The sequence below is a fragment of the Acanthochromis polyacanthus genome, chromosome 12 (assembly GCF_021347895.1).
Source record: "Acanthochromis polyacanthus isolate Apoly-LR-REF ecotype Palm Island chromosome 12, KAUST_Apoly_ChrSc, whole genome shotgun sequence".
Taxonomy (NCBI): Eukaryota; Metazoa; Chordata; class Actinopteri; family Pomacentridae; genus Acanthochromis; species Acanthochromis polyacanthus.
Window position 1 is genome coordinate 8,475,438 of NC_067124.1, and position 22,977 is coordinate 8,498,414.

Below are 22,977 nucleotides of genomic sequence, written 5' to 3' on the forward strand. Positions count from 1 at the left end.
TATAATCTAATTGGCTGATGGTGCTCCACTGACTATCGTCCGATTTTTATTTGGTCTCTATAAATGCTGATCTGAAGAGGCAATCGCATGACTTATTTCATGTAAGTAAGTAAGTAAGTAAATTTTACTTGTATAGCGCCTTTCTCACACCAGGGTCACAAGGCGCTTTATATTTACAATAAAAACAAGAGAACAGTATCAATAATTAAATATGTACAGTCAGAAGTAGAAAAACAGGGCGAAATTGCCCAGCTGTTCAATTCAGATACAGAAGATGAGGACTTTGATGGATGTGTGATAAAGATTGATCAAAAAATAAAGTGAGTGTATTTTTAAATACGTAGTGGAATCAAGTTCAACCAAACTCACTGTTTTTGCTTCTGTTTCCTTGTTTTAGCATGCGCCCAATAATACGGTGCGCCTTATATATGGCTTAAGTACAGAAATAAACCCTGTAATCGAGCCTTCGCCTTACAATCCGATGCGCCTTATGGTGCGGAAAATATGGTAATAGAGCTGATGCGGAGAAATTCCTGAACAAAGACACAACCACTGTGTTTCGGGGGGGCTTAAAACAAGCCAATGTCTTTTTTATACACAGTTACTTTAGTGTGAACTAAGGTATGTCCCATTTCATCTTCTTCACAAGGATGCAAACTAAGATGGTGTGACCTTCACAGTACCAGCAAGTCAGGCTGAACTTGCACTTACTATGAAAAAGTGACAATTCACAGGAGATTCACAAAAATATAAGCTTATTTTGTTTTGCCTACTGTTATCAACTCATAGTGTTGTTGAAGAGATTACTTCTTTTGTGCCTTTTGTGCAATTTTCTTTCTTTTATAGTGGTAGTGTAGAGAGACATGACATGTCGGAAAGAGAGTAAGAGAATGGCTTGCAGACAACCAAAATGTATGACCTCAGAGTCTTTTTGCTGTGAAGGAACAGTGCTAACCACTACACCACCACATTTGCCTCAGGCAAACTGTATTTTAGGTAAATGGTAGTTGACACTCAGTGCACATTTCTCAAGAATACTGCTACTTTTTGGAAGTACATCACCACTGGATGATTTACACTGAGCACTTTAAATTCAGAGAAGTTCATTCAAAGCACATTCTGGACTAAAACTATCAAAAAAAAAGAAAGATTAAAACAGTCTAGAAAGGAAGGAGTGCACATTGGGCCTCATTCATGAACGCGTTCGTAGAAAAGCGTTCGTAAGAACGGCTTTAAGAACTCCCAAGAGAAAAGTACGTCGGATTCACGAAGCGTTCTTGACAAGCCAAATCTGTTCTTAGGAGGGAGATGCACCGGATTCAAGAACAGTCTCGACGAACACCCTCCCCTCTCATTAACATGACATTTACATTGTATTGACTTGTAAATGTAAAAGGTACACCCTCTAAACTTCCTTATAAGGCAGCAGCAAGAGAGTGTTTGAGACACGTGAGCACTGGAGTGCAGGTGAAACTCCGCCCACCAGAGTGATGGTCATTTCTGCAGATGGCAGAGCTTCAAACAGCCAATAAAGTCTGACCTGAGACAGCTAAACTTTTATACTCAGAAAGGGTGTCAGTCGTAATAAAACACCCTCTGCCCCTGCTGCAGGGACAGGTAAAACTGCCCAGGCCATGTCCGCCTTGTCTCCCCGGTCAGCGCGCGCGTGCACACTGGGGCGCGTGCATGTGGCAGCGGTCATCGCGCGTGCACGTCGTAGTGGTCATTGCGCTTGTACCTCCCACAGACCTCTAAACAAGTTAATGTGACCAAGTGCAGCTTCAGATCTAAAATCTGATTTTGAGTTTAACTGGCACTGAACTATAAAACCATTGATCACTAAAATTCACTTGAATAAATCTAGTTTTAAATTAAATAATTTGTGGTAATATTTGAATCATTTTAAGAAAGAAATTCAAATTTTTGGATCAGTTTTGACTGTAACAAAATTCTAAAAGAGCAGATTTTTTGTGCGTAAGAGTCTTCCTGAGTGTTCTTAGAATTTGTTCTTACTTTTAAGAACACATTCGTGAATGCCAAAAATCTTCTTAAAAAGGCTCTAAGAACAGATTTGTTCTTAAGAACGCTTCATGAATGAGGCCCATTATTCTTTCTTTGTAAAATATTTTTTTGATAAAAGTCTAAAAGCATTTAAATTTCAAAACTGAACTGGTCTGATTTGGTATGTCATTTTCAAGGAGAGCTTGGGCAGATTTCAAAGTTGTTTTTTTATGACTTAGTAATGACTTAGTAAATAACAATGTTTTGCCTTGTTTTTGTTGAGTTTAAAAAACTTCAAGATACCATATAACTTAGACCATCTATCCAAATAGTTTGACTTTTCTTCTGAATGTTTTTTTTTTAAAATTCCTTTTTGTATACATCTGTGAGTGCAATAATATACATGCAAGTGCGTGTTTGAGTGCTGGGTTGATGAGATGGGTTCCTCACACACAGCTGGTGGTCCCTGCACCCCACGAGCCTGGTTAGTCTGCAGCAGCTTCAGCAGCAGGCAGGAAGAGAGGAAAAAGCAGCAGGAGAAGGAGAAGTGGTAGGAGGAGGAGTGGGAGAAGGAAACGGAGAAGCTGAGGGAGGGAGGAAGAGGAGAGGAAAGAAAAGAGCAGGAGGTGGATGAGGAGGAGGAGAGGAATGAAGGGACAACTATGGTAATCATGGAAATCTGACAGACTAAAATGGAGATGACAAAGAAATGCTCCATTGAAAGTCTATGAGGCATATGATTTAGTAGAAAATTATGTGACCAAAATCATTTTTTTAAATAATTGATTTTGATTAAAATAGCAGGAATAATACATCTGAAACATATTTTAACACACACTAACATCTTTGTTGGGGCTTTAAAAAAACTACCTTATGGCTTCCTTTGCCTGGATTGCACTCTTCTATTAAAGCAAGTTATGAGAGCAAAGGTCAATATTTCCTCCTCTCCAGAACTCATAGTCAAAACTTTAAAAACATTAGTCACTTAGTCTTCACTAGACACCAACAGTCAGCTGAGGAGACTGATGAAGATTTCATACATAAATGTCAAGAATGTATTAAAAGTAGCTTACCTAGCACAAAGGCTACCAGGAGAAAGCTGATGCTCAAGTTTAGCTGCGGTCAATTTTCGCCTGAAATTTCTACTGAAGATGTACAGAAAGTAAATTGAATGCTGTTCTTGAACTGTTTGGAGTACAGACATGGTTGGGGTCTCCTTTGAAAGCTGACAACCTGAATTTTCACCCAGTGCAGTCAGAATTACTCTAGGTGCTACTGGCACAGAGTTATTTATGTTGGAACACACTGAATTAGGATGAATTTTATTCTCGCCTAAATTTTTTTCCCTAATAAAACACCTGAAAATTTGTGGTGCAGCACTGTGACAGCTTGAAACACAACAAGGCAACAGCCTGGGGTCTTACATAGTTCAGGACAAAATTTCAGAGCAATACTACAAGAAATGAGTGTTTCACACATGTTTTTGTACTAATATGCCCAATTATGTCAATTGTGGACACCCTATGTACACCCTGTGCAAAAATGGTATATGTTCGTTTATTAGCCCTTTTTCACATTATTTTCACTCCAAAAACTCATAAAGAACTCAAAAGTCACTTCAGATAAGCTTCAGTGTGGATCTTGATCTGAATCAGAGGCACAGACGGAGACAGAGAAAAGCTGCAGCTCCTGGCCGCAGCAGGAGAGCAGGAGGTGTGAAAAATCACACAGGGCCGCTAAAACCCGCCTCTCGGCTATTCAGCAAGCTCATTGGCTACATGCCCTGTCAGTCAAACGTTTCCTCCGACGTGATTTGCTCAGGATTTACTGATGATATAAGGAACGTCCAGCTCCATCAGTCTCGGCAACGGTTGGCTGTTTAGGCTTCGGAGGCAGCGATGAGTCACTTGATTGGTTGAAATGCGGTTGGAATCGAAAGCAGAGGCTTCAGTCGCCATTTTCAGACCGAGACTGTGTGGATATGGGAATGCTTCATAAAATTATGGACAAAAATGCAGTGAATTACGGAACGTGCAGCGCCACCATGCGCCGCGTGGACGCGCACGGAGCCGAGCTATTTATGGATTATTTACTTATTTCTAGACATGTTTTGGACAAAATATTATACTTGCTAGTATTGTCTGGATGACTACTCTTGGATGATGGCCGGTTTTTGTGGATTATTTTCATCGTTGACCGGTAAAAAACCATCGAAAGGTGAGTTATGCCCTTTATGTGTCCCTTTAAATTTTTGTTGTTTGTTTTAGAAATGTGTTTATATTACCCGCTGTGGTAATCACATCTGAAAGTGGTTTATACTGGCGGATTCATCAGACTCTAAGCTTTCCATGGATGTATAGTGTTTCTATCATCGCGTTTGAAGCTAAAAATGCTTTTGCCGTTAAACTTCAGCCGGCCATTTTGGGCCCGAATACGGGCCCGTGCGGGTTAAGGGGTTAAAAGGTGGAAAAGTACACATTACAGCAATTCCAATGCTGCTTTGATACATTTCTTGTTTAGTTCAAACCTTCAAATACAGCAAATGAGATGATATACAGTGGGTACGGAAAGTATTCAGACCCCTTGAAATTTTTCACTCTCTGTGTCATTGCAGCCATTTGCCAAAATCAAAAAAGTTCATTTTATTTCTCATTAATGTACACTCAGCACCCTATCTTGAGAGAAAAAAACCCAGAAATGTTGAAATTTTTGCAAATTTATTAAAAAAGAAAAACTGAAATATCACATGGTCATAAGTATTCAGACCCTGTGCTCAGTATTGAGTAGAAGCACCCTTTTCAGCTAGTACAGCCATGAGTCTTCTTGGGAATGACGCAACAAGTTTTTCACACCAGGATTTGGAGATCCTCTGCCATTCTTCCTTGCAGATCCTCTCCAGTTCTGTCAGGTTGGATGGTGAATGTTGGTGGACAGCCATTTTGAGGTCTCTCCAGAGATGCTCAATTGGGTTTAGGTCAGGGCTCTGGCTTGGCCAGTCAAGAACGGTCACAGAGTTGTTATGAAGCCACTCCTTTGTTATTTTAGCTGTGTGCTTAGGGTCATTGTCCTGTTGAAAGGTGAACCTTCGGCCCAGTCTGAGGTCCTGAGCACTCTGGAAGAGGTTTACCTCCAGGATATCTCTGTACTTGGCCGCATTCATCCTTCCTTCAATTGCAACCAGTCGTCCTGTCCCTGCAGCTGAAAAACACCCCCACAACATGATGCTCCCACCACCATGTTTGACTGTAGGGATTGTATTGGGCAGGTGATGAGCAGTGCCTGGTTTTCTCCACACATACCGCTTAGAATTAACACCAAAAAGTTCAATCTTGGTCTCATCAGATCAGAGAATCTTATTTCTCATAGTCTGGGAGTCCTTCATGTGTTTTTTGGCAAACTCTATGCGGGCTTTCATGTGTCTTGCACTGAGGAGAGGCTTCTGTCGGGCCACTCTGCCATAAAGCCCCGACTGGTGAAGGGCTGCAGTGACAGTTGACTTTGTGGAACTTTCTCCTATCTCCCGACAGCATCTCTGGAGCTCAGCCACAGTCATCTTTGGGTTCTTCTTTACCTCTCTCACCAAGGCTCTTCTCCCACCATTGCTCAGTTTGGCTGGACGGGCAGGTCTAGGAAGAGTTGTGGTGGTCCCAAACTTCTTCCATTTGAGGATTATGAAGGCCACTGTGCTCTGAGGAACCTTGAGTGCTGCAGAAATTCTTTTGTAACCTTGGCCGGGTCTTTGCTTTGCCACAATTCTGTCTCTGAGCTCCTTGGGCAGTTTTTTTGGACCTCATGATTCTCATTTGCTCTGACATGCACTGTGAGCTGTAAGGTCTTATCTAGACAGGTGTGTGCCTTTCCTAATCAAGTCCAATCAGTTTAATTAAACACAGCTGGACTCCAATAAAGAAGCAGAACCATCTCGAGGAGGATCAGAAGAAATGGACATCATGTGAGTTAAATATGAATGTTGCTGCAAAGGGTCTGAATACTTATGACCATGTGATATTTCAGTTTTTCTTTTTTAATAAATTTGCAAAAATTTCTACATTTCTGTTTGTTTTTTTCTGTCAAGATGGGGTGCTGAGTGTACATTAATGAGAAATAAAATGAACTTTTTTGATTTTGGCAAATGGCTGCAATGACACAGAGAGTGAAAAATTTCAAGGGGTCTGAATACTTTCCCTACCCACTGTATTTGTAGAATCAATTGTTCTGTAAAACACAGAAAGTCAGAGCAGCATGGATGACTAGCAGCTGAATGACAAGATATGACCAACTTACAAAAGCTTGTCAACCAGTGTGAGTGAAGAGGATAGCCACAACCACAGCTGCTAGTTTATCTGCACGTACATTTTCTGAGATGTGGTGGCCTGGTAGCAGGATGACTGATCACTTTCATGAGTAGTCTGGTAGGTTTGACTACTTGGTTACACCCAGTCAAAAAGTATGATCTCAGCAACCTATATGTCTCAGTTTTAATCATGGGACATAATTTCATTTGGAAGATTAACTTTTGTCTCAGTTAAACTCCTTTGTTTGCTGCTAGTAAGATTCATTTGGCTCATCTATGTTGTTATTAAGATTATTTTTCATTAGGTAATTGCATATAGTCCATGGTCTTGTGATGTTTGATTTAGGTGTATTGTAAATGTCATATTACATTACATTACATTGCAGTACATTCCAGATGATACCAGGTGTACTGTACTCATAAAATATCTGATTCAATTACCAAAAAATTGAGGAACTGAGAAACACTGCAAAACATTTTGTCACTCATCTGCACCAAAGAGCTGTTAAGCAGTTCTTAAAACTTCTTTGGGGTTATGGGAAATGATTTCTTGATAATTGTCTAATTCTGATGGTAGTTAGCTGTTTAGCTTTACAGTTTTGAGTATTAGCACTAAGCTAAGCGAGACAGTTCCAAAAGCTACTTTTGTAATGGTACACATAAAGGAAATTGGTCTATGTTCTTATTTGCCTGAGGGTGAACAGGCATACCTATCAAACCTTTGAAGAGTTCCTTTAAAAACGAACAAGTCACCATATAGCAGTGATGACGGAATGTATGAAGGGATGTAAAGAGCATACACACTAGAGACAAAATAATTTTTTGAAAAAAATCTTATTAGATCCATCCAAATGAATAGCCTATGGAGGTATGTCATTTGTGAAGTTACCAAATGTTTATTAATACTTTTAAGAATATTTTAACAAGTGGATATTTTCTTTTCACAATACTCTCATTTTGTGGTATTACAACATGTTTAGTAAATGCAGTAACCTCAAACACACAGACACACACACATTGTTTGTGTGTGTGTGTGTGTGTGTGTGTGTGTGTGTATATATATATATATAAACATTGAAATGTCTGTTTAATCTTTAAAAACACTATCACACTATTACAAGTTCCCCTGTTGTATAAGAGAGTGTATGGCTCATCTCATTATATAAATAACTGCTATTTTTGTACCTTTGTGATGTTACAGAACAGATGTAATTATAAAATGCAAATTGTGGGGTGTGCACTGTCAAGCATGTGAAACACAACAAAAAGGTGAGTAGCACCACATTTTTCAACTTGACACTTTCAGCATTACAGCAAGAAAACAACCCCATAGTGTAAAGGTAGGTGGTATTCTACAATATAAGAAGCTGGGAGCAATGAAACAAAATATATGGCTGATTTTCACAGTGAAGCAGATTAGCCTCTTCATAATTAACACTGGACCAATTGATTTTTTTTTCTCAACAACTTTGACGAAAACAATCAAGCTTAGGTTCGGATTACTCCTCCATATTGGCATTCAAATACCGTCCTTTTTAAATATATCATATTTCAGTTTCATGACTAAAGTTCCTGCCTATTCACAACTACAAAAAAAACTGTTAGCAAAAAAATTGTTAGCTTTTTTCTTCAAAATTTAAACTTTTATGTTTTATTAAAGATTTATAAATGCGCTTGTCATTTAAAATCAGTTCTTTGTCCAAGAGCTTCCATTTCTTGATGCTATCTTTACATTTTTGTTAATCTTCAGCATTATTTTTAGGCCTTCGAAGAAAGGTTACATGTATTTACAGTCAACAATACAGTGGCCGTATTTATTGTACCCAGCTATGGTAAAGCTGCTTAGTGATGAGTATTTGTGACTAACCTCAGGCATACCTTAAATGTGGTGTATTTGTCTTATCGACAGTATTTCTGTGCTATAACATTCTAAGTCTAGTTTCCGCCTGGTTATATGGTGGCCCCTAAATGCACACACTCAGAGAAAGAAAAAAGACCTCTAAATGAGAGAGGGGACAGTTTCATATGAGCAAACAGTGCAATATCTACACATTATTTTTCCAAATACATAAGATATTAAGATAATTCCTTACAGTTGGACTAGGTACATCATAGCTGGGAGGCTGTTTAACTCTTGGAAAGCCAAATGGATTCCTGAAATGTTATTTGTGAAGCTGTCTTGGCTATCACTTTCTTTTGAAAAAATAAATAAGACTCATATCATGATTTGATTTTTTTAAGCTACTCTCTGATGAGTCACAGTGGCATACAAGGGAAGAAGAATTATATCTTTGAAAAACAGAAGAGTCTCCAAAATGTTGGCTGTAGGCCACTTAATCAGAAATTAAACTTGTTTTTTTCAAAAAAAAAACAAAAAAAACAAGGTCTGTCGTTTACAGAGAAGAGCTTAAGTTCCCTTATGATGCCCTCCCTGTCTTTGACACTATTTAGTCAACAAAGTAAACACATACAGCCACATACAGCTTCAAAGCAGTCTTCAAAAGCTAATATTAGCTGAATCCTATTTCATTCCAGTCCAGTTGTTCAATTTTATCTAAATATTGAATACATCACTATGTGCAGTCCCAAACAAACAAATGACAGTGTCAATTATTCTCATGTGCTCCAATCAAGAGCATGCCCATAAAGCAGTCTATATCACGCTACAGTAGTGGGATTTGTGCATAAGTGAGACAATTCATTGTCAGTACAAAGTTTAAAGTCAGGTGGTGTGTTGCAATTTGAATAGAAAACAATTTGAAAAATGTGTCAGATAGGTCCTTTGAAGGTCTTATAAGGAACCTGGTGAGTGTTTTCACCGTATCTGTCTTTCATTGTGTCTGTCTGCTTGTTTTGGGAAGATAAATGTCCTTGTTTCGGGACTGATGTTGTGGTGGGGCAGTTCTTCTGTGAAGCTTACACTCACATCATGAATGTCTTCTCCTCATGTATACACTTCAACACAATTCACTGTATTCAGTCATTACATTGTTACATATGCCAGTCAATGAAAACTAGAGAAACAAACTGTAAATGTATTATTTGAATTCAAGTGTTGCATACCACACTGTCTAAGAGCAATTTTGGTGATTACTTGTCAGACAATTCAAATTTACAGTATATCTGAAAGTAAAAACACATAGTGAGAATATGAATACATCCTCCCAGTAAGCATTTTGATTTGGAAAACTTATGCTAACTCAGTTGCCTGCACCAACCTCAGAAATTACCAACAGAAATATACATATAAAAGTTGATGTTTGCTAAGATTCTGCATGGTTACATTACCTCTTTAAAAGAAAAACTTAATCCTACACATGGAGAAGTATGATATACAATACCTATGCAGTACAAAGGCTATATTATTTCTGACAATAAGGCAAAGCCAACCCTAACTGCCTTATTGTTAAGGGTATACTCTGCAGGTCCTGGACCATCGTTTAATGTATCCAGTTACTGTTTGCCCAAGTTGCATCACAACAGAAAATAATGCAAAGATTACAGTGGGTAGGGAAAGTTTTCAGACCTCTTCAAAATTTTCACTCTCTGTGTCATTGCAGCCATTTGCCAAAATCAAAAAAGTTCATTTTATTTCTCATTAATGTACACTCAGCACCCCATCTTGACAGAAAAAAAAAACAGAAATGTAGAATTTTTTGCAAATTTATTAAAAAAGAAAAACTGAAATATCACATGGTCATAAGTATTCAGACCCTTTGCAGCAACATTCATATTTAACTCACATGCTGTCCATTTCTTCTGATCCTCCTCGAGATGGTTCTGCTTCTTTATTGGAGTCCAGCTGTGTTTAATTAAACTGATTGGACTTGATTAGGAAAGGCACACATCTGTCTGGATAAGACCTTACAGCTCACAGTGCATGTCAGAGCAAATGAGAATCATGAGGTCCAAAAAAACTGCCCAAGGAGCTCAGAGACAGAATTGTGGCAAAGCAAAGACCCGGCCAAGGTTACAAAAGAATTTCTGCAACACTCAAGGTTCCTCAGAGCACAGTGGCCTCCATAATCCTCAAATGGAAGAAGTTTGGGACGACCACAACTCTTCCTAGACCTGCCCGTCCAGCCAAACTGAGCAATGGTGGGAGAAGAGCCTTGGTGAGAGAGGTAAAGAAGAACCCAAAGATGACTGTGGCTGAGCTCCAGAGATGCTGTCGGGAGAGAGGAGAAAGTTCCACAAAGTCAACTGTCACTGCAGCCCTTCACCAGTCGGGGCTTTATGGCAGAGTGGCCCGACAGAAGCCTCTCCTCAGTGCAAGACACATGAAAGCCCGCATAGAGTTTGCCAAAAAACACATGAAGGACTCCCAGACTATGAGAAATAAGATTCTCTGGTCTGATGAGACCAAGATTGAACTTTTTGGTGTTAATTCTAAGCGGTATGTGGAGAAAACCAGGCACTGCTCATCACCTGCCCAATACAATCCCAACAGTGAAACATGGTGGTGGGAGCCAAGGGCGTCAGTTTGTTTTTAAAAGTGGGGGCGACGGAGACCACAGCACTTTGAGAAAATGTCGAAGAACGGCGGCAAAATGCCACAAGCTGGGCTCAAACTCACAACCACCGCACCAAAGGCGGAGGCTCACCCTGTTGAGCTACCGATACATGTGGGTAGAGGGGTCTGTGGGCCACTATAGTACTAATTCTCCCGGGCCAAAATTTTGACCCTGCATGCCTCTGGTCGGAGCTTCCACTTGGCACAGGCGCAAATTTAGCATCTGCACTTTTTTTTTTTTACCTCACGAAGGTGTGCTGCATATCTGTGCAACTCTCGGCCGAGTGCGGATGGTGCGTTCAGGAGCGTCGGAATTTTATATACTACTGAAAATAACTGGGTTTACAACGGCTTACATGTGAAGAATTTGAATGTGTTGGTGACAAAATGACCCCTGACAAAAAGTGGGGGGGACACGTCCCCACCGTCCCCCCCTAAACTGACGCCTATGGTGGGAGCATCATGTTGTGGGGGTGTTTTTCAGCTGCAGGGACGGGACGACCGGTTGAAATTGAAGGAAGGATGAATGCGGCCAAGTACAGAGATATCCTGGAGGAAAACCTCTTCCAGAGTGCTCAGGACCTCAGACTGGGCCAAAGGTTCACCTTTCAACAGGACAATGACCCTAAGCACACAGCTAAAATAACAAAGGAGTGGCTTCAGAACAACTCTGTGACCGTTCTTAACTGGCCCAGCCAGAGAGCTGACCTAAACCCAATTGAGCATCTCTGGAGAGACCTCAAAATGGCTGTCCACCAATGTTCACCATCCAACCTGACAGAACTGGAGAGGATCTGCAAGGAAGAAAGGCAGAGGATCCCCAAATCCAGTTGTGAAAAACTTGTTGTGTCATCCCCAAGAAGACTCATGGCTGTACTAGCGGAAAAGGGTGCTTCTGCTCAATACTGAGCACAGGGTTTGAATACTTATGACCATGTGATATTTCAGTTTTTCTTTTTTAATAAATTTGCAAAAATTTCAACATTTCTGTTTTTTTCTCTCAAGATGGGGTGCTGAGGGTACATTAATGAGAAATAAAATGAACTTTTTTGATTTTGGCAAATGGCTGCAATGACACAGAGAGTGAAAATTTTGAAGGGGTCTGAATACTTTCCGTACCCACTGTAGCTATGTAAGCCTTATTACATGAGTCGCATTATCCACACACCTACAAACATGAATTGTGTCGCAGGTAATAAGGTAGCAAAATCATCCACACCTGGAGCACCATCCAGTGTTCCTCTGGCTGACCTATTGACCAAGTACATCACCTTTGGTCTCTTACTTACAAGTAGATGGCAATTATGAAGACTTTAATCACTACCATTGTTGTCTGTGGACAGGTTTGTAAAAATTGATTAAAAAAAATGACTGTATTAGCAAACCTTTGATTTTCAAACACGCAAATTTGCATGGACATGTTTAGAATGCATGTAATATATATACCTGTGAACACCATAACCCTTGCACACGGGGGGAAATCTGTCAGATGGAAACTTCAACTAAAAATTAAAAAATTGTGGAAAAACAGCAAAAGCAGTATTTAGGAGGTATAGAACAAGCCACAATACAACTACTTCAGAGTTACAGTGGCCATTCTCCCAAAATGTCACTAGCGACAGTGTGCTATTTGTACAATCTGACTCTGAATTATTGATGCTCATTCCGCAACAGCTGTAAATGGAAATCAAAATTTCTGCTACAGATCTGTCTGTGAAAAGGACATTGCCAAGAAAATAGACCTTTGCTTCCTGACTCAGGAAAATTTGGATTGCAGTAATGAAAAGTATACTTTAGTAGACTTTTGTTGCATTAACGTTCTTCTGTGGGGACTGTATAATTAATATTGCAAATCTAAACTGTTATTATTTTTTTAAATTTGACATAAATGCAAACACTCAACTGTTCATATTAAAAGTAATGCATGTAAGGTGATAAAATTTTAAATAATTTGATATTTGATTGATTTTGCACATGGGTGTATTCACATCTGTTGTATACCATATTAGTTCTGTGATTTACCCATAAACTAAAACATGAAAGAAGAAAAAAACAATATAGCATGTACTGATGAAAAGCAGGTTTTTCATAAGCTGATGCTGAAGCTGGTCAGCTACTCAAAATTATCTTTTTAATGCAGGCTTTCATTTGTTTTCACCTGGAAAATGTTTGCACTAATAGAAATGCAAAATAAAAGTTGCCTTATTTTTTTTTCTCAGAGGAGTTGCTTGCATCCTAGTATCAGTAACTGTGTTGTCTGTGTTTGTAGTAGAAAGCTGCCTAATGGCTATTGGCTAGTGTTTGCAGCAAGACTGCAGGTCATTGACAGTTTGACCAGTAGACATTACTGTGAAGAAATAACATTATTAATGTATGACCTTTACAGTATGAAGTACTATTGTTTCACAGCCTTGTGGTATATACAGCGGCCTCCATAATTATTCGCACCCTTGGTTAAGATGTGTTGAAAGCCTTAAAATAAATTCAGTTTTTATTGCAGAAGCATACTCTCACACTGAAAATTGTAGAAAATGTATTATAGGAGAAGATTAGGTGTTGTTGGCAAAAGGGGGTTGTACAAAATATTAATATCAGAGTTGCTAATAAATGTGGCACACATGATTTGATGATGCACTTGAATTAAAGGTTGGATTTTCCTCGTTTCATCCTTTGTGGTTGTATTATTTAGACAAAAATGAATTTATTAGAAACTAAAGAACACATCTTAACCAGGGGTGCCAATAATTATGGAGGGCGCTGTATGTGTTTATGTTGTATACTGTATGCATAGTTGTGCATTCATCGTGTGTTGCCATACTTGATGTCCTGAGTGAATTTGTTCAGCTAACTAACACAACAAGGGGTGTCTGACTCATCAATATGAGGTTAGTGGGCTAAGCTAAAATGTATAATCAATACAATCAAATGCTGAAGGAAACTTAGAGCATGAGCAGAGAGCTCACTTAAAAATTTAATGCCATCTCTGCTCATTGAAAGTGTTGAGTAGTTGTTCATTTGCTAATGGCCCTCAAAGACTTTGGAACATATTTTTAGCTAGATATGTAAGCGTAATCACTACACAGTTCTGACAGTGTGACCTACAAGACAATAGAAAAAGAGCCTTTGAAGATGTCTTGACTAAAATCTACATGAACAGATTCCACAGTGTGAAAAGTGGTAGTTCAATTATTATCTCAGTATGCAATATTGTCGTAAGAAAACATAAAATGACGTTTCCTTTTTTTTTTTTTTAACAAAAACATTACATAAGAATTTACAGTTTTGGCATTGTGTGCTTGTCTGTCTGCTGAAAAGACAGCAGCCTGTTTGCTGTGAACTGCTACAGTAACAATAGTGATGAAAAACTGTATCTGTGCCTTTCTTATGGATTTCTTATTAGTAATTTGAATATACATTTTCTTTTCTACACATTATCTTTTTTTGCTACCTGGCTTCTACAATAAATCTATCTGGAGTTACTGTGATAGTCATTAATAATTATTATCTATATTATTAGTCATTATTAACACTGACCAACATGTTTTAGTGTCTGTCTTACAGCAGACTATGTACAAAATAAATAACTAAAAATACTTGTCTTTTTTTGCTAATGAAAACACAAACCTTACAAAAAGTCCAAATGACTATATTCTTCGTTGAAGTTGTATTCATACCATTGCCAAATAGTACACAGTAAGCTATATACAGATTTGTTTTGTTTGTCATAACACATCAATTTATCAAAATTCTCTTTCATACAGTTCTTGCTGCTTGAAAACTAATGTAGTAGCAGTAGTAGTGGGAAAGCAGCTTAGATATTTTTAAGAGGATATTTTTAGTGTTAATATTGACTTCACCCCAGTTTCCATTTAACGGACATCTGCAAAAAAATTTTTACACTGTTCTACAACAATTTAGTAAATTGCTCCAGGCTTTCATTCACGACAGAGTTGGGCTTTAAGACGTCAATACCAATACCACATACATTGGTATTTAGAGAAAGTGCATTACCGAGGAATTTCCCATTCCCAAACCTTTTTCGAGAGGACATGCTGGCTTAATGACTAGCATCACAAAGAAAAATATAAGAAAGGATTAATAATTATAGTTTGCTTACATTTCTCTTAAGCCAAAGCTAACTACTATTTGACAGGTAGTGTCTCAGTATTCCAAAATGAGCATGTACAGCCTTTATGCAACAACTTTGGTAAAACAGAGGTTGTTGTTTCCCTTAGCAAACCATAACATGCAGTGGAAGGAGAAAAAAGCCGGGTGACATTGACCGCCAATGGCAGGCTCAGACCTGTAGCTTGTATCTGGGTCAGACTAAGCTAAAAGCAACAGCCAATGCAAAACTGCATCATCACCTATCAGTCTTATCTGATGCAATGTAGAAAAAAAAATATTGCTATAAACTGAGAAATTTAGGACAACAATTGGAATTTTAAGGGATGATGCACTTTCTTGGAATGCCAGTGTATTGGTATGTCACTGTTGTGTGACTTATGTTTTATGCACTTTCTAGCTGCATTTCATTGATGGTGCAGGCCTTCATATTAGCAACTTGTCAGTCACAAAATGTTTGCTGGGAAGCTCCAGTGAAACAACACAGTCTTGCATTACTGCAATGTGCCTCAGCTAAATGCACCATTTTGAACAATGAGAATACCTATAGCATAAACAGAAAGGCAACCTGCAGAGTGGAAAGGAGCATCAGCAGTGGGGAGGTGGGTGTTCGTGGATGTGGCTGTTAAAGATGTGGTTCATGCAGAAGAGCAAACGTTCGCAACACATATGCATGTGATCCAACTATGTTTTACTACTAGAACTCTAAATGTTTTATTAAGCTGCTCTTAGTGTTCCCATTCCTTTAGGACTGTCAGCAATAAAGTAGCTTGGGGAAATTTTAGATTGTATTAGATTACAATAGAAAAATGGTTCTGGAGTTTTTCTTGAGGTCATTTGAGATGGTGGTTAAAGTCTAGCTTGGATCCATGGTGACAGCAGAATTCCTCACGTTTCTTATCTCGTTGTCGCCATTGGGCCTAAGTGAATAAATGCAAAGAAACCAACCCTTATCTTATTGTATATGATATATTGTCATTATAGTGTGAGTTTCCGCAAACTGACAAACAGATAACTTCTTTAAATGATATACTTGAAATGATAAAATAGAAAATAAATATACTTAGCATATATTTTGTTTCATTTTAGCATAGATGTGTTTGTCTTTGCCATCAGACAGCTTTTCATGACATGTGGTTAAATTAGAAATTCTGCTATCATTCTAAATAACGAAGGTAAGATGAATGTGAGAAGTAATCCTTACCTTCTCAAGTTGTGCATTCTGTTTGGACTTGTAGAGGAACTCTCCCACTGCCACAAACACAGAGAGAACAAGTCCAGCTGCCAGGACGATGAAGATCCCTCCAATATTTTGCACCCCGAGGGCGCTGGCCTCCTTACTCTCCTCCTCTGGACAACCATTTCCTCTCCACCACTTCTCCTTCATCATGTGTAGCTTCCCTTCTTCCTGAAGCTGTAGGATGGCAATAGTGATCTTATCTCTGTATGGGGAGCCTAAAGGACCAAAATGCATGATGACTTAGTCAGTTCTTTTAACTTTTCAGCTCGTGGAGGACACAGATTGTCATCATTATTATAACAGGTATTTGAAGGCACAACGTCAGTATGGTGTACGGAAGACAGGTTAGGAAGGACAACATATGAACCCTTGTGTGTGTGTGTGTGTGTGTGTGTGTGTGTGTGTGTGTGTGTGTGTGTGTGTGTGTGTGTGTGTGTGTGTGTGTGTGTGCGCGTGTGTGCGCGTGTGTGTGTGTGGTTTCTAGCACTCAATCAATATTTAACATAGAGTTCGATTGTCGTACTATGATCCATCCATCCATCCATTCTCTATACACCGCTTTATCCTCATTGGGGTCGCGGGGGGTGCTGGAGCCTATCCCAGCTGACTCGGGCAAAGGCAGGACACCCTGGACAGGTCACTAGTCCATCGCAGGGCTACATATACAATCACACTCACATTCACACCTATGGGCAATTTAGAATCACCAATTATCCATCCATCCATTCTCTATACACCGCTTTATCCTCACTAGGGTCGCGGGGGGTGCTGGAGCCTATCCCAACTGACTCAGGCGAAGGCAGGGGACACCCTGGACAGGTCGCTAGTCAGTCGCAGGGCTTAGTACTATGATATATTCGTAATATTGTATTGTTGCGTTGCATTGTATTGTGTTGAGTATATAACTGTAATGTTGCACTTGACGATATTTGTGATATCACCCCATTTTAAATTTATTGGCACAAGTATTTCAAATAACTAACACTAAACATATTTTACATAGACAAACACAAAACCCATTTAAAGACTCTCTTTTCCATTTAGAAATAAATGTATCTGTACTAACACTTAGATCTGGGAAGACTTGGTTTGTATATGGTGTATCCATTGTGTGTTTTAGTTGGAACACAGAGACACTTTGTTTGTACAGAATGTGGATACAAGCTCAGCATGTTAAGTCTTTTTGCTTGAAATCATGTAAAAACAAAAAACATTATTCTTTCTGACAAAATATTATTGGACTTTGGATAAATTAATATTGATCATGCAGAGCAAGAAATATAGCTCACGCATTTTCGGTAGTGGGGGCTTTGTTGTTTTAGTTATCAACTTAAAACAATCTTGTTAACTCCTCCCTGACTAATTTTATTTTTTACACATAGTAAAGAACAATTTCAGAAACAGCTCATGTAAAGGTGAAGAACAATGAAATACATCTCCACTATACATTTTAACATATCCAATTCTCTGAAAATTCCAGCTGAAAACATTCACTTCATTTAAATAAGATCAACTACATCCTGATTATTTAAGCAAGGTTTACCCGATATTAGAAACAAAATGTATTTTAATGATTACACTGACAGATTTACAATACAATACAATACAATGACGTTATTCATCCCCGAAGGGAAATTCAATTGTCTGGTCTCATCTATTTACTTTTCAATTAAATAGTCTGATAGCTGGTAGCAAGAAAGATTTTCTGAAACTTTCAGTCCTGCAGCGCAGGGATAGGAGCGTCCACTGATGTTTCGTTGTTCATTGAGGCAGATGTGAAGTGGATGATCCATGTTTGTAAGAATGGCCTCCATCTTGCTCAGTGCCCATCTCTCCACCTCATCCTCCAATGTGTTCATTCTGATTCCAACCACAGAGCCAGCTTTTTTAATCAGTTTGTTCAGGCGCCTTGCATCCTTGTGTTTTATGCTGCCTCCCCAGCAGATTGCAGCATAAAACAGGACACTTGCTACCACAGACTGATAAAACATCTGCAGAATCTTACTGCAGATGTCTAATGATCAAAGTCTTCTGAGGCAATAAAGTCAGCTCTGGCCCCTTTTTGTAGATGAAGTCTACGTTTGTAGACCAGTCCAACTTATTATCAAGGTGGACACCTAAATATTTATATGATGTCACCATCTCGATGTCCACGCCACAAGTGTTCACTGGCTGAAGAGGGGGTTCAGATCTGTGGAAATCTATGATCATTTCCTTTGTCTTTGAGCAGTTGAGTGGCAGGCAGTTTTTGTGACTCCAGTCACTGAAGGCACTTATCAGATCTCTGTATTCAGCTTCATGTCCATTTCTGATACATGCCACGATAGCAGTGTCATCAGAGTATTTCTGAATGTGGCAGGACACAGTGCTGTATTTGAAGTCAGATGTATTCCGAGTGAACAGGAATGGAGCCAGGACTGTTCCTTGTGGAGCCCCAGTACTACTCAATGTCCCAGAAATAGTTCCCCAGCCTAACAAACTGCAGCCTTCCTGTCAGGTAATCTGTGATCCATGAAACACAGGAAGGATCCACGCCCATCTCTGTGAGCTTGTCTTTGAGGATGGTGGGTTGGATGGAGTTGAATGCATCTGAAAAATCAAAGAACATGATTCTCACATAAACTCCAGGTTCCTCCAGATGAGACAGGTCATGGTGAAGCACGAAGAGGATGGCATCATCCACTCCAATGTGTTCTTTGTATGCAAACTGCAAGGAATCGAGTTTGTCTTTGACCTCAAGCCTCAGGAGACGTAAAACCAGCCACTCCAGAGTTTTCATGATGTGTGAGGTCAGGGCAATAGGTCTGTAGTCATTTAGTTCAGTCGGACATTTGATTTTTGGTACCGGTACAATACAGGATGTCTTTCCAAAAGCAGGCACCCGCCCCAGCTGTAGACTCAGGTTGAAGATCCTGTGGAGAGGTTGACACAGTTGTGCAGCACAGTCTTTAAGCAGTCTTGGACACACACCATCTGGACCAGCTGCCTTCCCAGAGCAAAGTCTTTGAAGCTCCAACATCACCCCTGTCTCTGTGACAGAGAAAGGTACAGGTGCTAGAAGGGAAGTGGCTGCAGCTGTGGAGACATGTGTAGGAGACGGAGGAGAAGAAGGAGGAGCTAGAGTGGGGATTTCCATATGTTGAGGAGAAGAAGGAGGAGCAGCAGTGGAAGTAGGTGTGTTCACAGTGTCAAATCTGTTGAAGAACAGGTTGAGTTCATCAGCTCTTTCCACATCACCCACTAGTGGGTCCCTTTTCTTTTTTATTGTTGTATCCAGAGATGGTACTGATTCACACATCACAGATTTTGCTGTGTTGAAAATAGTCTCATTACACTGTCTCATCTGAAATTACAGATATATGGACATTTGTGTCTACATTTTTCTATCTATTTTCCAAACAGCTATGACTTTTATGACCTTGAAAAACAAAACCCAAGTTGCTAGGAAAAAGGCAGAATTTGTCTGGCATCTCTCTTTCAAAATCAAGACATGGAACACAAGACTTCTTTTCAGTTGGCTTGTTTTGAAGTCTGGAATTCTGACCAGAAACTCAAAGTCTACCTTCCATACATCAACAAATGACTTTCTACAGAGCCCTATTCCTGATGAGAGTTTGATGACCTAAAGGTCTTCAGTCCCACTTATGAAACACATACAGCCGTCACATTACAAACAGCAGTGATCAGTTTTAACCGAAAAATGCGCAAACAATTTGTTTCTTGGCACCTAAAAATGACATGGTTAGGAGTATCATCATTAGTAACATTAGGATCATGATTCAGTCATAATCCAGCTGTGCAATCCATTTCGATGTAAAGCAGCAAATTGTTGATTACTTTAGGGTGAGGGTGAGTTTCAGAAATGAAGCTCAAGAACACTTGAAGTTGCAACGTAAAACTAGCAGGTCAAACATTTATACGATCTGCTGCAAAAATGCTGTCAATTATATAATGACCTGATAGCTGATATATGTTGTTGTTCTCGTATCCTTTGAACATTGGATGAACAAAACAAAAGGCAGAGATTATTACATCCCAATGCAACAGCAGAACTATACCAAATACTTTAATATTACAGACAGTAGCTTGCAGCTGTGCCTTTACTAGCTTTGCTTCGTTGCTTACCTGTGTTGTGACTGCCATATTTAATGTAAAATATCGGATATTTTTGAGAAGACACCATAGAAATTGTTTATGCACAGGATGTCACAGTGCTCTCATGTGCATAAACAATTATTATAATAATAAAATGACCAACCGAATGAATTAAACTATGTCTAAATAGAGTCCAATGTTGATACTGATAATAGTACTGTAAATGCCATTTCACAGTTTAGATATTTTTTGATCCCCATAGTTGTTTTTCTGCTTGCTTTAAAGCTGTTCATACTGTCCAGATTATAAGATTTCCACAGCTGCCAAAAGCTTCTAAGTGGTATTTCGCTTTATATGTTCCATTTTTGTCAGCATTCTCAAAATTTTTGTGAATAGATATACATAGAGTTTAAAATTCATTTTAATTGTGAAGCTATAAGACAGAGTAGCAAATCACCTAAATCAACAGGATTCTCTTTCTATGGGAGCATGACTGTACACAGAATATATTATATCCTACTTATTATCGAAATGGACCATGCACTGGGCAAGCGAAACTAACTACAAGAAAAGGAAATATAATGCAAATGTAATGTCACCTTGATCTGTTTCAGTTCTAAAACATACTTAAACTTACACACAAAGCAGTGCTTACATACTAAATGTAACATCTGGCTGCTTCACAAATACTACACAAAACAAATACTGACAGACAAAACCTTTTCATGAGTCTGTGTTGAAAAATCTTAAATGAAAGTTTTTTCAAAAAAATTTTGGTCTTTAGTTACTTTTGTTTTATTTTGTTTTTATTGTGATGAATCAATGCTTGCAGCTATGTTTAATTGGTGCTGCTCTTTTAAAACCCTTCCACTGTTGTCAGTGAAGATTTTGTATATTCCATTCTGCTTTCCAGTGTATTTAAATGTACATGTTTACTGTTGTAAATTATTTATACTCATGGCTACATTTACCAATTCATTGTCCCCACAGGTTCAATAATGCTAAACTAATAAACCTAAACACAGCTGTGGGGCTCATATATCCATTCATTTTACCTGTATAGCTGCATAATTAAAACCAGTTGCCACAGTTAATCTGTGCTAATGTTTTCCATGTGAGCTGTTTCCTTGCCATAAAAAGTAAACATGCACCAAGCAACCCTTGAAATGTTCCCTCCTGTATATATGAGATGTCTGTGCAGCGGCAAATTAAGTCGTGTTCTCCTGTATTTTCCAAGCAGTCCTGCACTTCTCCTCTTACTTTAGCGAGGTGAAATACTTCAGCACCTTCCCCAGCTCTCCTGATCAAAAACAGTCACATGTTGGGATCACTGATTAAACCTGAGGGGTGAAGCCTTGAAAAAACTAAAAATAAAAAAGAATGCTGCCAGACACCCACTTCCCACACTGTCCTGTGGTACACTGTATGCTGCAATCAGGATGTTAATGCAGCTTGAATTATTTAAAAAACTAATAACCCTTATTATTGCAAACACTTAGAATGAGCTCTCCCTTGAGCACAGAGGGAAAAACATGTCAAATTAGAAAATACTATCAGTTTAAATTAAGTTTATCAGTAGAAATCACTGTGACTAGTAGATACTATGCAGAACTAGTTTAGCAACATTGTTATGTTGTGGACTCAAAAGACCCTAAACAGTGACAATGATAAGCTGCGCTCTCTTGGCAGAGAAGAGCTTTGAGCTGTAGCACTCTGCCTTGTGGCAATGTGACAGTCACAAGGCCATGCTCACACTTTTTAACATCTCTTCTGTCCTTCATCTATGCCCAAGGGTTTGCAGTATCTGATTCTTTATTTCAAAAGCAAGTAGCCAGCATGTTTCTAAAGTATCTATCGCCATGGTGATGAAAAAAAAAGAATGATACTTCAGTCCTTTTTATTCATTGCTGTCTATGGTGGATACTTTTCCTTCACTATAGAGTGCAGACAACAAGTCAGCGTGTGTCAGATAAATCACTTGCTACTGAAAAGAAACAGGCGTATTTGAAACTGGGCCAACTCTGCCCGATCAAAACAAACGGGAAGACCTCAGATGTGATATCATGGTCAGGGTGAACACAAGCACTGTGTCATACAGTCAAAACCTGTGAAGCACTGTGCTAGCTCATTCTTGGCAACTGTCGTAACCCAAATTCTCATAAACATGAAATAGGTGGAGAATCTAGAACCTTCTGACCCACTGAGTTGAAAATAGAGAAGCAGTGCTTACTTTGTCAGGATGTATATCAGAGTTGCAAAATATACTGCACGCCATCAGATCTGCCACCATTTTCAGACAAAGGACCAGATGGCATTGTGAGGTTGGCTTTGATAACTTCATAACGAACTCTACAACTCAATCCTGCTCTTTCAACAGCATCACTCCATTCCTATAGAACCTCCACAGTAAATTCAGTTGAAAATCATTCACTTTAATCATAAAACCTTCCATAATAAGACCTGACGCAAACCTCCTAATTCCAATGGGGGTGACAGGGCCTTTTACTTGGTAATTTTCGCTCTAAATACACACAATGACTGTACCAATCTGCCTATGTTCAGGATATTACCAACAATTCAGTGTTTTTATTGTTGAAACTAGGGGCTGTTAAAATTAATGCGTCAATGCGGATTAATCCATCATCAGGATTAATCTAATTAAAAATTTGAATGCATTTAACCCATCTGTAATGCAGAAAGACTCAAAAT

The 22,977-nt window shown here is 38.9% G+C and overlaps 1 protein-coding gene across 7 annotated transcripts in view; it reads right to left on the reverse strand.

Moving 5' to 3' along the window:
* grik2 (glutamate receptor, ionotropic, kainate 2) overlaps positions 1–22,977 on the reverse strand; it is a 578,538-nt gene that overhangs the window by 24,687 nt on the left and 530,874 nt on the right. For 5 of the 7 annotated variants that reach the window (XM_051957244.1, XM_051957243.1, XM_051957247.1 and 2 more), the window contains 2 exons: positions 16,138–16,388; positions 15,826–15,853 (listed from right to left, as the gene is read on the reverse strand). The exons of 1 other annotated variant lie outside the window; for it this stretch is intronic. In XM_051957244.1, the coding sequence (XP_051813204.1) occupies positions 15,826–15,853; positions 16,138–16,388 (279 nt within the window). The remainder of the gene's footprint in view (positions 1–15,825; positions 15,854–16,137; positions 16,389–22,977) is intronic. One more of the 7 variants, XM_051957245.1, reaches the window with a different exon arrangement.